Raw genomic sequence first — 14,793 nt, 5'->3', positions numbered from 1 at the left:
TGAGGAAGCGAAGGGTGATAAATCCACTTAGCTCGCAACATGCACAGCACCTCCCTGCTTTGAGCCCTCACTTGCCTTCACTGACACACACACACATGATGTCAGAACTAGACAGGTGTTAATCCGGTCAGTTAGTCATCAGTCCCAGAAGGTCGGATCAGCTTTGGTCTATGGGGGAGCAGCACCACAAACTCATTAAGATGCAATAACCAGAAGGGAGAGGAGCTGAGTGATAGGGTAGCATCAACACGGGAAGGGGGAGGGGGTTCTAAAGGAGGAGGGGATATGAGAGAGAGGGAGGGAGAGAAAGCACGCTATAGAAAATGAGTGATGAAAGTGGAGCTAATTCTGAAGACTGGAGCCCATAAAGGCTTGGGCAGAGCTGGAGACTTGGCTGGTCTTAACGACGTTCATGTCCTATTGTGTTAAAGCCCTCAACACTTGGTCATTCAAACTGAGGTGTGTATGTATATGTGTGTGTGTGTGTGTGTGTGTGTGTGCTGGGAGAGGTAGCATTCAAAGAGTAGAATGGGATGTTTAATTGAACCCATTTAGAGTGTCTAGCAGTAAGAAAGACGCCGTCCTGTTCTCTCCCCTGCGGAAGACGGGAGATACGTGTAGACACGGCCCATTTACCAGGCTGCAGACACACAGCTTTACCAAACAGGCCTTTATTTTACAACTTTAAAAAGCAATTTAAAGCACAAAGATTGAAGTCTTTTATATAAACATCTGTTTTTTTTTTTTTTTTGTATTTTATTTTTCCTGCATAAAAATGGTGACGTGTGCACATTGTGCTTGCATTGCAAACTCTGTCCCGCCTCTTGGGGGGGGGGGGGGGGGGGGGGGTGTCCTCGGCGTCTCTGCTGTCCAGCTCAGCGGTTTATTGCATACTTCACATACTTCACACGAGACGCCTTGTTTGTCGGGATCGTGCAGCAGAGGATGATGACGAGGAAGAGAAGGAAGGACCGAACAGGAACGAAAATGAGCCCAAAACACAGATCAAAACGACACAGAACAGCAGCGGCTCGCGGGAGGCAGCGTTGCACCATGTCCAGAAAAAAATTTAACTGACCAAAGAAATAAAGAATCAAATAAATTATCAGAAAACTAGTTGTGCTTTAAGGTTGTTTACACAGCAACCCCTAATGCAAACAATACCACTCGTCTCAGAGTTGTTTCATATAAAACATACTCACCATATTCTGCCCAGCATTAACGATTCTTCCTTTGAAATACATAGCACTGTGCACCAATACTAGCAGTTGCACACACCCCATAGTAATTGTGATATTCTTCATTCCCCCTCTTAATCTATAGAAATCTACGCTTATAAAACTAAAGATTACAAGGCATTTTCACCTTAAAGGAAGGTCGATTCATCCTTGTACACATTCTATTTATATAACCAGGGCATCTCTCAATTGAAAATAACAAAACAAATTAAACAAGCCACTAAGATAAGCTGCTCCTGTGTAGAATTCAGCAAGCAGCTCATCAAAAGATAAAATAAAAGTCAGACTTTAAAGACTTTGGTATGACATGATAAATAAAATAAATGTTTTCCCCTCATACAGACGTACTGCTCCCCCCCCACTGTTCTAGTTCCAGTAAACCTGACCGAGGAGGAACACGCGCTTCTCATCCACACACAACAGAGATGATGGTCAGTTCAGAAGAGGGGTTCCACGCGTCTTTAGTGCAGCATTAAGGATCGCTCGAAGTCTCCCGAAAGGACCCAGACAGCAACCAACGGCTTATAGTAGTAATCTCTCAGCGTGTCAGTTTTTAATTATGCTTCTTAACGAACGTGAGGTCAATTCAACTGTTGCTGTCTGCTGATAAAAGCCACCACTGTTAGAGTACTGTAGTGTGTGTGTGGGCGGAGCACTGTGGAGAGGAGGCGGGACAACAGGACAGCTCTGTGGGATAAAGGTTCTGCTACTGAGGTCAAGAGGGCGCTGCCTCTGAAGATCACAAGGTGAGATGGTCAAAGGCACACTCAAACACACACCCACACACCCACCCTTAGACCTCAGCTAGGCTGGACTAGGGTAATTATTTTCATGAATGTTTATGACAAAATATTCCAATTTCCCTAATTATGCAATTTACATAGGTGTAAAAAACAAGGTTTTAGAAACATAACTAATGATTCTGTTTCAGATGTTTTAGATGTTTGCTGTGCATAATGATATAGATAATTATAGACAGAATTAATTCAAATGACAATTGTCTAAAAAAAGGGTAAAAGTTTTAGTTCAAAGAATACAGAAAACAATCTCAAGGCCATTAATTTAGTTTAAGATGTAAGGATAAACTGATGTTCCAACAAACAACAGGAGAGAATCGCTCCAACACTGCAGTCAACATGACTTCCTTACTAGCATCTCTTTAAAGGCCATTATTTCAGAAGAGCCCAGGCTGAAACAGTGGTGTGAAAGACGGCTACAAAGGCCCCTCAGCACGGTTATGCTGGTGAAGAGCCCTACACGCTCACACACTGGAACACGGGGAGGTTTGCAGGTGACGACGCCGTCTCGGGCAGGAGGCAAACTGGGAGGGATCACCCGTGGCTGATCGGAGGGATCTCCCGTGGCTGATCAGAACAACTTTACACTCTTCCTCACTTTTGCCTGAACAATTTACAATTGGCCGTAGTCAGGAAGGGGTTAAATGGTCAGTCACAAACCCAATTCAGACCATCACACCTGGCTAACAGCCTAGCAAGCAATGACCAAGATATCATTTCTCTATTTTTTCCACATCCTTTACCGTGAGAAGGCAAACACCCACGTCTGTCTTGCCCTGTGTTTTCTGGAGTAAGGTGTGGTGTTTGTTCCACTTCAGTTGCTTTGCATACAAGCACAAGCAGAAATCTGCAAGCTTAGTTCAGATGCGCCATCTTGTGTCCTTCTACGAGGTGTCTGGCAGGGTTCCACTCCAGCTCCCACCAGCAGCACTCAGACCTGCATTTAGGCCTCCACAAGATGGACCCAAACCACATTATGTAGCAGCCAAGTCATAATTTGATATTTTGTCCATATTGTGCAAGACTAGTTCTCAAAAAGTCAGCAAAATCAAGTTAGTCAAAATTTTGCAGACATGAAAATATCCATTACTTTACAAATAGACCATTAGTGGGTCTTTGTTGTGGAGAAGATTCAGAATCTTGGCATGGTGATCACTGCTCCATGTCGCTGGAGATTCCCTCCCCCCCCTCGTCCAATCAGAAAGCCCTGGCGACCGCAGCGGGGGTCGATCCGGACGGCGTGTGTGAGATGTCAGTCTCAGTGTGAGATGTCACCATGGCAGGTAAGTATTACTGCACCAGAAAAATGTTTGGATCATTTGTGAGCTCCTACCATTACACGTGTGCAGTGAAATTTCTGAAGCACTTTCCTTTGTGAGCATCCACATCCATACATGAGATTTTTTTAGGACCATAAAAGCCAGCACATGCTACAATGAGCAGCCATTCAAGCGTCACATTTCTCCCGGCTGAACACGCGGGCGGTGTGGTGGTGGAGCTCCAGGAAGCCGGACGTGGCGAGGACCTGGGTGGATGTGGAGTCTGAGGTTTGCTACCTCAACTGTGGTGAACTACGCCCACAGAGGACACAGGCATGGGGGCGTTTAACGCTGGAGGTGAAGTGTAGCGTTTCCTTAGGGCCACCAAACAATGTAATACGGGCATTCAGAAACAAATTCTTTTAAGGACGCTGGCTCAGTTTCATGACTGAGGGCATTTTAAAAGAAATACACATCTTATATCATGTATGCACTTAAATACTTGAAGGATGTACTTTCCCCGTTTTAACCAAATAAATTATTTTAATTTCAGGTTTGATCAAATTAGGTGTGATTCTAGATTAGCTCAGCCTGTTCTGCTACCCCATAAGAAGAAAGAAAGTCTTGCCATTAACCATGTTATCCACAAGCCTGAAGTACATTTAAACATAGCTAATCTTGCTGAATGCTTCTCTCTCCCTCTCTCCTGCTCACATGCATATCAAACAAACCATCATTCTACCCCATTCCAACACACACACACACACACACACACACACACACACACACACACACACACACACACACACACACACACTTGTACTTATTAGAACCTCTAGCACAGAGATGATAAACACATGATGAGCAATTACAGCTTCAAACCCAAAAGGATTCTGCAGGCTCCAGTTACGCCACACGGCTGGAAGCTACACCGGGCCGCACCGGGTCGGTCCTGGCGGGCTCATCTCGATGCGGACGTCCAGGCGTCCCTCGCTGCCCCGCCCGCGTGGCTCTAGTTGTGCTTGGCACGGCCCCCTTTCAGGTAACTCTTCCAGCGCTTCACAAAGTCCCTGAACACGGGTGCGTCGTCTATGGAGGCGAGCAGCTGCAGCTGGTTGATGTGTGTGGTGTGGTAGTCCCAGCGGGCTAAGTTGGGCGCCGTGCCCAGCATGAAGTGCCGGAGGTCGTAGATGGTGCCCGAGCCCGTGTCGAACAAGGGGACCATGGCCTTCAGGGACTCCATGCCCTTACTGTAGAGCTGGGCCGCCTCGCGCCGATCGACTTCGCCAGCCGTCTGGGCGACGTCGTACAGGCCGACCAGCGAGTAGACGAAGCCGTTGAGTACGAAGGAGCCAGGCGTGGTCGGGTACTCCTCGTACCAATCGTACCTGTTCATGAACACGGCCTTGACCCCGTGCTGCTCCGAGGTCAGCTTGAAGGGGCCGGTGGCCCGCAGGGCGGCCCTCAGGTACACCTCGTCCTTCGTGAGCAGGTAGGCTCGCACCAGCGTGGACATGGCCTGACCCTGGGCCATGGCCGAGTACCAGCCGGGCTCCAGGGGCCGGAAGCCCTCGCCCAGTTTGCGGGTCACCATGATGGGCCACCCGCCCCGTTCGTCCTGGTTCCGCACCAGCCAGTCGCTGGCAGCAAAGAAGGCAGCCATGTGTGCGGTGGTGGAGATGGTGACGTTATCGATGGCCCCCCGACCCCGGAGCACGAGCTTGACCACGCGCCGGGGCATGGTCTTGGTGGCCTTCACCGCTTTAGTATTGGACAGACCGATGCCCTTGCGGAGGTCGGTGAGAAGGTCGCGGGTCACGGTTGTCCAGGCAGTCCGAGGCCCAATTCCATAGGTGATGTCCCGGTCCTTGAAGGCAATGAGCTGGGTGGAGGTGACGTAGTGGATTATGAAAGGAGGCCCCTTTTCCGTCGTCTCCAGGACGACGGACACGCTGCCATTGGAGACGAACTTCAGATCAAAAGAGATGATGAAATCCTTCGTGTTGCCCAGGGCGAGAGACACACCCTCCGAACTCTCTGCAGAAGAGAAGGACACAGTGCTGTTAAGACCCCTGCTTCTTCTCCTAAGCACACACATGCACAGGCCCACACATGCTATAACTCAGTTTCCTCATCCCAATGGTCAGGAAGCTCCAGCCTGTATAGTTCTGCACTTCATATCAGCTCCTGGCGTACCTGACTGACCGCTTCAGCTCAAAGAACGTGGATCATCTGGAGTTTACTGAGCTTGGGGAACACCAGGACATCCTGAAGGTCTGAGGATGGCGGGGTTACATACTTAGGCAGAACTTAGAAAAGGGGGGGTGGTGGTATGATGGAGAAGAAGCAGGTTCGTCTACAAGGACACGCTGCTTGGAGCTCCTCCTCTCTACCAAACACACAGCGATGTTTCTGGTGGGGGACGAATGCTTCCACCCACATCAGCTCTCACTTTGTGCTGGGCTACCAGAACAGCACCTGCACTGCCTGTTCCAACATCCCGCCCTCACCGCCGAGTGCGAGACACGCTCGAAGAGGGAGGAGCTCGGAGCCTTAGACGTGGAGGACGAAGGCGAGACAGAGAAAGTACGCAGAAAAGAAACCTTGAAGGAAGGGCGGGAGATAAAGATGAGGGGATGTTGAGGTAGAGGACATTTTAGGGTGGTGGTGGAGGACTGTGTGGCTCGCGCGTCCCTGCACTGCTGTTTAATGCACTCATAAATCCATTACTTAAGGCCATGCAGAGAGGCAGTGGATTTGTACTGCACTCGTCTGATTAGCTGAAACCCGCAGCCCTCCAGTCAATAAAGGATGAGTGGAGAATATAGATACAGACAGAGAGAGGAAGCAATAACAGTGAGAAGTGCAGGAAGAGACTGATGAGTCTGACTGAGAGAGGTAGAAAGAAAGAGAAAAGGCTGGGGAAAGAGAGAGAGAGAGACAGAAGGAAGGAGAGATAGATAGAGTGTGCAAGTGAGGGAGGGAGGGAGTTAGAGTGAAAAACAGTGAAACAGTGAAAGAGCACAGAAAGAGCACAAAGTGAGAAAGAGCATAAAGTGAGAAAGAGCACAAAGTGAGAAAGAGCACAAAGTGAGAAAGAGGAAGAGAGAGGTAGAGAGCCAGTGAGATGTAGCAGAGAGGGAAGCCTCACACTACAGTGGAGGATCCACTGTTGCCCGATGGGCTCTGCTCGGATCAATGCTCTAGGTGATGACACCAATTACTGACAGCCGGCACAACAGCCCAGCTAATTCTAATGGCTATTGATTAGGGCAGCGCTAAAAAGCCACACTGGATTATTAACAACAAAATACATATCGCTAGCCAATAAGAGACGGAGCTAGTTTGGCTTGGGGTGAGTGTGTGTGTGTGTGTGTGTGTGTGTGTGTGTGTGTGTGTACACGCTGGCCCCCACAGGACAGAGATATTGATCAGGAGGAAGGCGGTAAGGATGCAGTAGAGAGCTGCTGATTGGTGAATTAATTGAGAGCGGGCAGAAGAGAGAAGCAGCCGGCCGAGAGAGCGCGGGGACGAGGAGGACACGCTCCAGGAACAGACGACGGAAGCAGCAGCGTTCGGACTGTTCTATCTCTCAGACACATCGACCTGACAATCTAATGGCACAAAATGTGCTGTAATCATATAATACAGCTATCAGGTTCCACCATGTGTCTCCTCAGAGGCCCAACGTGGCCTTGAAACCAGTCCATTAGATGGAATGTTTAATGGGAAAGAATCTGGGCAGGTGGCTGCCACTCAGGTTAGTGGTAGCTCAGTGGTTAAAGTACGTGACAAGTAATCAAAAGGTCTGTAGTTCAAGCCCCACCACTGCTATGCTGCCGTTTGTGGCCCCATGGGAAGGCCCTTAACCATCAAACATAATCGTGAGTTACTTTTGGATAAAAGCACAAGCTAAATGCCTCAATACGTGTTAAAAACTTTGTCCAGTTCCACTAGTGTGTATTACTGAAGATAACTAGAGCTTACACCAGTGTTTAAGTGGGGAAAAATGTATACTTGAGGCCAATTAATGCATCTTGTGCTTCAAAGAAATGAAAGAAAAAGAAAAAAAAAAACAACCAAGGTTGGTATGAAACGAGGGGAGGGGGGGGGGGGGTGGCGTGCCCGCTGTCTCGTGGGGGTGGGTGCGGGTGGAGGGTACCTGGGGCGCTGAAGAGGCGGACGGAAGTGGCACGCGTCTTGTCGTGGATGCGGGTGAGCGAGCAGCCTTTGGGCACCACCCACGTGCCCGTCCTGCCGTCTCCGGCATCTCCGTCCTCGTACACCTCCACATGGGGCTCCCGCTCCGTCAGGTTCTTGCTGTAGTGGCTCAGGCCGTACTGGGCGATCTGAATGGCGTAGAAATAACCCTGTGGGCCCCACTGAGTGGACAGGGGCACTCCTGCAAAAGGGGGTGGGGGGGACACGAGACACACAGATGTGAGTTACACACAGACACACAAAAGACCTTTAACTACTGCACCCACTGTCAACCAGGGAGTAACAACTGCAACTGGGTACCCAAATATGGAATGATGGGAAATGAATAAAACCAGTGTCACCATGTCTGGGACAACAGCAGATCCAGTCCTCCCATCAAACACACGTAACCCAGGCAGGGAGTTGAACACTTGACTGCCACTACACAGAGCCAATCTGCCCGACACTGGAGCAGAGCTGCGGGACCACAGCCCAGCGGGACAGGACCTGCACACTCAGGACAAGGCTGACCCCACCGCCTCAGTCACCCTTTGAGACGACACGGGGAGGCTGACAGCGAGGAGAAGGGGAGATCAGCCATCTCTCTCTCTCTCTCTCTCTCTCTCTCTCTCTCTCTCTCTCTCTCTCTCTCTCTCTCTCTCTCTCTCTCTCTCTCTCTCTCTCTGTCTCTCTCTCTCTCTCACACACTCTCTCTCTCTCCTCTCCCCCCTCCCTCCCTCCCTCCCTCCCTCTCCCCCACCACTTTAAAAGCCCGTACAGCACAGACTGCCAAAGTGCACAACGAATCAAGGGCAGGACAGCAACTATGCAGGTTTTTACTTTGACTATATCTCTGTATCACACACACACACACACACACACACACACACACACACAACATGCGCGCGCGCACACACACGTAGACATATGCACAGGAGAGCCATGCAGATAAATAGACCAAACAGCAAGTACACGTGCTGATAAGAAGCACTGCATTCCTCCAGGCCATTCTCAAAGGGTGCCGCACGCGCACGCGCGCACACACACACACACACACACACACACACACACACACACACACACTATAAGCACATGGAGGCAGTAGAAACTGTCTGGCCTAGATTCTATTGATCTCCATTGGTGTGCAGGAGGAGTTAACTCACTCTGGGTAGGAGAGGAAGACTCGTGCACTCAAACTCATCCCCCCCTCCCTCTCTCCCCATCTCCCCCTCCTTCTCACACTCACTCCTTCACATGCACCTTTATTAATACTACATTTTCTCTCGCCTTTCCTATTTCTCTTATTATACACCACTCCTGTTTGTCTCTCCTCATTTAGCAACAGAACCTGGGGAGAGAGAGAGAGAGAGAGAGAGAGAGAGAGAGAGAGAGAGAGAGAGAGAGAGAGAGAGAGAGAGAGAGAGAGAGAGAGAGAGAGAGAGAGAGAGAGAGAGAGAGAGAGAGAGAGAGAGAGAGAGAGAGTGTGTGTGTGTGTGTGTGTGTACGCGAGTGCACACTTACACTCCAGATCAGATAAAAGGGCTCAGGGCTCTAATGTCTTATTACCTCCACATGAAGAACTGCTTTTGTATCTAAATCGCACCTCATGCTGGCAGTAAGGAACAGCTGGGGAAGCTTCTAGTACACGCGGGCAAACGCTGCAGAAGGCTCCTTCCCCACTACACTTACATTCCATCCATGACAACAAACGAGCAGATGGATGAGAAAGACATCACATTCCCAGGATGCTCCAACAAGGAGCGGCAAAATTAAACCATTAAAAGGACAAAACCGCCTTCACCACAGCCGGAATGAGACGGGACGCCTGGCTGGGGGGAGGTGTTCCAGCGCGCGCTCCCAAACGACGCCTCCCCCTCACGGTTCCCGAGGCACGCTTTCTGCACACGCGTCTTAAAATAACCTCCCAGCAGAACCGAGAGGAACTTTCGCAACCTTGAACGAGGCCTGTGAGGTGCTCCCATACACCCAGCGCGGTAATTAATAGAGCCGAGGCACTCTGAGCACCCGGTGGCACCGGGACGAGCCGCGGTGAGACGTGCCGAGCCAACGGTGAGCCCGAGATGAGCTCGGAACAACTCACGGAGCCTGATGCTAGGATTTGCGGGTGGTGAACACGGGAACGTGGCCGCCGTTTCTTTGTTCGACCCGATGCGCCTCACTACAAACGTGGCCCTTACTGACGGCATGCAGACGCGATATGTGGTCAGCGGCTCGGTCCCAGTGAACAATGCTGGGACGAAGAGCAATGAAAGCCTCGTGTGTCCTCCTACAGCAACAGTGGGAGCAGGGAGCGAGAATTCCTCTTTTTTTTTTAAAATGGCATCTACACTCCAACTAGTCACACCGCATCATTAACTCCATCTTGAATAAAGACGTTTGATGTCAGTGCTCTGTGTGGGTTTCCAGCACCCCAGAACCCGTTGACTTTGCACTTCAGATAGCAGCTCTCACAGAAGCTGACAGATGATCCATCACTTCAGTCGTCCGTTGATCATCTGCTTCCACAGACGTCTTCCTCAAGACCAAGAAAGCCAGAGATCCCCCCCATGAGCTTCCCGGGATTAATGAACAGACCGTCTTAGCGGGGGACCGTCTTCACTCTTAGCCTTCAGGCTATCGCCACTACCCACTACTCCACAGATGACCGAAAGCCAGGGCAGAACAGGCGAGGTGTGTGTGTGTGTGTGTGTGTGTGTGAGGGGGTGGGGGAGGGGTTCCATGAGTGAGGGCTAAGGACAGAGGAACAGAGACAAACACACCTCCTCGTCTGGCAGAGTTTCCGTGTCTTCCGGTAAGAGAGAAGGGGGGAGAGCAGAGAGGACGAGAGGAGGTGGGGGGGTGGGGCGCGAGAGAGCGAGAGAGAGAGAAAGATGTTTCAAAGTGCCAGTGAGAGATAGATGAAAGGGAAGTGTGTCAGGGCTCGTGTGCAGTGAAGAAGTGTGCTTGGCGTGAAGCACTTAGTTACGCCGTGGACGGGGGACAAAGTGAAAAATGGGTTTCTTGGATAGTGTGACGCTGTCGCCAAAGGACACGACTGAAAGAGCACCCAGAAGACCACGCCTAACTGCCTCCCTCGCTCTCTCCCTCCATCCCCCATCCCTCCATCCATCCGTGTCCTGGCCCTCCCACCCTGACGGAGCAGAAGACGCATGGCTGTACAAGCGTACAGAGGTTCTACATTAAGTTTAGGGTCACCACAATCAACTCTTGTAATCTAGTTGAATCAATCCCGCTTTCATTTGCTTAATGCAAGTCCATTGATGGCGCATTACTCCTGGGAGCTCCTGGGCTGGATTTCTTAGGACTGGCTTCCTGGAAAACCTTTACAGGCCAGCGCAGCTAAATGACTATTAATGGCCAGAAGAAGCCTCGGCCTCTGGCCCCGCCCTCCTCCAGCCTGGCCCCGCCTCTATTCACCACAAGTGCCGTTTCAGGGACATGCACCGAGAGCAGGAGGAGGGGGCAGATGTGCATAGGGGTGAAAATGAGTCACAAATCTGTTGAAACACACAAGTGCACGATTACTCGAGTGTGTCACACACACACACACACACACACACACACACACACACACACACACACACACACACACACACACACACACACACACACACACACACACACACACACACACGAGAACAGGAGCAAAGACTGACAAAAACAAAGAGAAAAGCTGATCACAGCTAGCTAAAACTAGGCGTAAAACCATAAGGCGATGAGTGTTCTAGCACTACGGGGCAGACAGGTGTTTGTTCAAAGCATTTTCTGCAGAGAAACACGATCACTCCGTTGACAGCAAGTTTGGTTAACTTTTGTCCCTTTGTGTGTTCATTAGAGATGTAAGAACAGGAATGTTTGACAGATCACCACCATTCCCGGCGAGAGAGGTTGAATAAAGTGCACGCGCTGAACTAGGTGTGGTGGCGGTTACTCCTGACTCATGAGACAGACCAGCTGGGAGCAGCCAGAGTTTAATCCCAGCTCCATCTCTGCTGACGGCCAGAAGGTTCTCCTCAACCTCCCCTGTCTCCAGAACTTATGCTGACCTGTTTTTGATCTTAAATATATGTATAACCATTAGCTACTTTTAAAAAAATCCCAGATTAACCTTTATTCTTGTGTGCCTGTCCTTTTATATTGCTGTGCTAGGTGCCATTTGTGTGTAACCTATACCTGTGGATAGATAAGGACAATCATAGCTATAGCATTCATTGACATTCAAGCATCCGCTATACTTTGCAGAGAAAGCTTTTAAAGCGAAACGTGACCAGGAATTTATGAAGCCAATAATCCAACATTCTAGCATTTTAAAGGTTAGTTTCCATAAGATTGGAAGCGGGAGCAGGCGGGTGTGTGTGTGTGTGTGTGTGTGTGGACGCACCTTCCACGCCGCTGACGCACTTCACCCGGTCGCGCACTTCCACATTGTAGCCCTCGAAGGACATGAAGACCCCGGCGGGGTGGTAGGGTCCCCGCTGGGCGTACACCTTGGAGTAGCTGTGTGAGAACTCGAAGCGGTCGAAGCCGTCGTACTGCACCACCTTGCCGTAGACGTCGAAGTAGCGCTCCACCCAGGCGAACGGCAGGTAGACCTCCGCGCCCTCACGTCGCCCCTTGACGGTGACGTCGTCGTTGATCAGGCAGTCGATCTCCTCGTAGCGCAGGCCGCCGGCCACGGGCGGGGGCTCGGGCGGCTGAGCCCTCTGCTGCTGGAGGCCGTCCGCCCTGGGGCTGGGCGGGGCGGGCGGCAGGCGGGCCACCATGCGGAGGGCCCTCTCGCTGGTGCACCTGTTCCACAGCAGCACGGTGAGGAAGGTCAGCAGAGTGCAGACCACGATCAGGGTCTTGTAGTGGACCCGGGCCGCCAAGCAACGCATCCTCGCGGCTCGCCTGAGGGGGACAGCGCACACACACACACACACACACACACACACACACACACACACACACACACACACACACACACACACACACAAAAACACACACCACAGTGAACCAAGGGCCAGTGCTGGGGTAGGTTTCCTAGGCACTGGGGCAGCTCAGAGGGCTTTGCGCTAAATGCGGACAGTGTCTGCAAATGGGGGGCCTCAGACATGTTGGAGTCGGGTTACTCCCCAAGCGGGCCAGATGAAGGCCACTCGCTGGCGACAGCCGGCCAGCCGCTGGGGGGGGGGTGGTGTGCTGGGCGTGGGGGAGGGAGTGAGGTCGATTGGCGGCGGTGGAAGCTTCCTTCTCCCGTTGCCTATCTGGCATTTCGCCTGTCTGACCAGGAATAGAGATCAATATACCAAAAGGTGCTGCCTCCCACGACAGCTAAACCAGCCAGGCCCGACGGCGCCGCTGACCGTGGGCTGAGAGGAGGGGGGGGGGGGGGGGGGGGGGGGGGGGTGGGGGGGGGGGGCTGAATTGGGAAGGTATCGGCTCAAGCGCACAGTTCGGCAGCGAGCATCGCCTGCAGGTTGGACTCGATCCATTTCAGCGAGTTGAGATCGGCGTGTGCGCTAAATGAAACCCGATTGACCGGCAAGAGGCTTAGCGGTGCAAGGGAGGATTAGCTCAGAATATAACAATCATGAGCACCACAGGAGTCGGTGCTGTTTGACAGCGTGGCGGCCGTACGATACAGCACGTGGGCCGGGGGGGGGGGGGGGGGGTTAGGGGGTGTCGGCTTGTGTGCTGCAGTGCCTCGTGCCTCAAATGATCTCGGAAGTGGTTTTGCTTTCTGCCATCAGCCCTGGCCAAGCCAATAACATATTGTCTCATAAAAAAAGGATCAGTCATATTTGCTGAAATGACATCGCATATAGAGGAGATGAAAGATCAGAGCAGACAGGGCGTTCACGACCTCATTTCCAACCTGACGTTCCCTCTGCTTCCTGCCTACTGACCGTCTCACTTCATGCTCCGCATGTCTCTCCCTCTCGCTCTCTCCCCATGTATTTCTCTCTGTCCATTTCTCTCCCTCTCTTTCCACCTCTCCGTCTCTCTCTCTCTCTCTTTGATTCTCTACATCTGTCTGTCACTCTGTCTCTCTCTTGCTTTGATTCTCTCTGTTGGGTCTGTCTGTCTCTCCTCCTGTCTGTCTCTCCCTCCGTCTCTGTTGAGACCGCAGTGGGCTGTACAGTGCCACCCTGCACGCTGAAAGATAAGCAGCTCGCCTGCTTTCCAGTGACTATAAATAATTTGATCTTTTCACGCTTTTCTCTGGGAAAGGCAGGCTTCAGGCTCCTCTGCTTTCAGAGGGCGAGAGGAGTTTGGGAGGGAGGAGAGGGCAGACTGCACATCTGAGCCCTGCAGCAGTGCAGTGGAGCAGGGCCAGGACCAGGACCAGGTCCAGGACCAGGACCAGGTCCAGGACCAGGCCATCAGCAGGACCAGGACCAGGTCCAGGACCAGGCCATCAGCAGGACCAGGATCAGGTCCAGGCCATCAAGAAGCAGACACTCAGACAGCATGTGCACCATCAAGCAGCCCCACTGAACGCAGACTGCATCTGTAGCTCTGTGTAAGGATCATTTGTTTTCCACATCCATTAATGGGCAGGAGGTATGACTGAGCTACGCATAATCCAGAGATCAGGCCAAACTACGAGTGTAATCCCCCCCATCGGAGTCAGCTGCACTGTAGGCTTGATAGAAGACAATTGAGACAACATGAAATAAAGACAGGAGAGCTTAGCCTTGCTAATTTAGAAGCAATGAATTACACGGGGAAGAGACATTATAATGAAAAATGGGTCAAAACTCCTATAAGAATAAACAAGAAAAAAACATGATTTTTTACAGATAGCATATCGTGGTATCTATTCAGCTAATTTATACATAGTTTGCCTAACTTGTAATCTTAAAAGAAGAATGATTTCAAAATAAGGCCATCAATCTATGAGCACAGCCCTGCCTATAAATTCTTTCATTATGCGTCCTGCCCGGCACCACAGTGACCAGACACTGGCCACGCCCCCTCAGCAATCTCATCCATCTCATTCCTGCCCTGCTCCATTTTCACTGGGTCTGCAGAGACTGGTGTACCTAGCGATTAGTCACCTACCTCCACAACCCTCCTCGCTATGTCAGATGTAGCATTGTGGTCCCCACAAAGGAGGAGAGAAGAAGGGAGGGAGCCCCTCCCTTAATTAAGGACTTTTATTATGAAGGGCAAACTTTACGCAGAGAGTAGGGGTTGATTATTCTAATGTAAAAACTGTTCTGAAGAATGAAAGGCATTACGCACAGCATTTTCAAAGGCAAAATTATACGCAGCTATTTTTAATGCTGCTGG

General features: G+C 51.1%; 1 protein-coding gene across 1 annotated transcript; it reads right to left on the bottom strand.

Annotated features, from left to right (window-relative positions):
• Positions 1 to 829: 829 nt before the first annotated feature.
• Positions 830 to 14,787, bottom strand: LOC143504817 (D-glucuronyl C5-epimerase B). Its single transcript, XM_076996042.1, has 3 exons — positions 11,897 to 14,787; positions 7,457 to 7,696; positions 830 to 5,331 (listed from the first exon to the last, which is right to left on the bottom strand). Exons 1-3 carry the CDS (start codon positions 12,390 to 12,392, stop codon positions 4,307 to 4,309), a joined length of 1,761 nt encoding a protein of 586 aa, XP_076852157.1. The 5' UTR covers positions 12,393 to 14,787; the 3' UTR covers positions 830 to 4,306.
• Positions 14,788 to 14,793: the final 6 nt, after the last annotated feature.

Source organism: Brachyhypopomus gauderio, unplaced genomic scaffold (genome assembly GCF_052324685.1).
Source record: "Brachyhypopomus gauderio isolate BG-103 unplaced genomic scaffold, BGAUD_0.2 sc337, whole genome shotgun sequence".
Lineage (NCBI taxonomy): Eukaryota > Metazoa > Chordata > Actinopteri > Gymnotiformes > Hypopomidae > Brachyhypopomus > Brachyhypopomus gauderio.
This window is presented reverse-complemented; position numbering and strand designations above follow the sequence as displayed.

Excerpts from the sequence above, each read along its gene's own strand:
- LOC143504817 (XM_076996042.1), bottom strand. The coding sequence starts at position 12,392 with ATGCGTTGCTTGGCGGCCCGGGTCCACTACAAGACCCTGATCGTGGTC. Across the intron at positions 7,697-11,896 it reads GTGCGTCAGCGGCGTGGAAG|GAGTGCCCCTGTCCACTCAG; the intron begins GTGCGTCCACAC and ends CCCCTTTTGCAG. Across the intron at positions 5,332-7,456 it reads CCGCCTCTTCAGCGCCCCAG|AGAGTTCGGAGGGTGTGTCT; the intron begins GTACCCTCCACC and ends TCTCTTCTGCAG.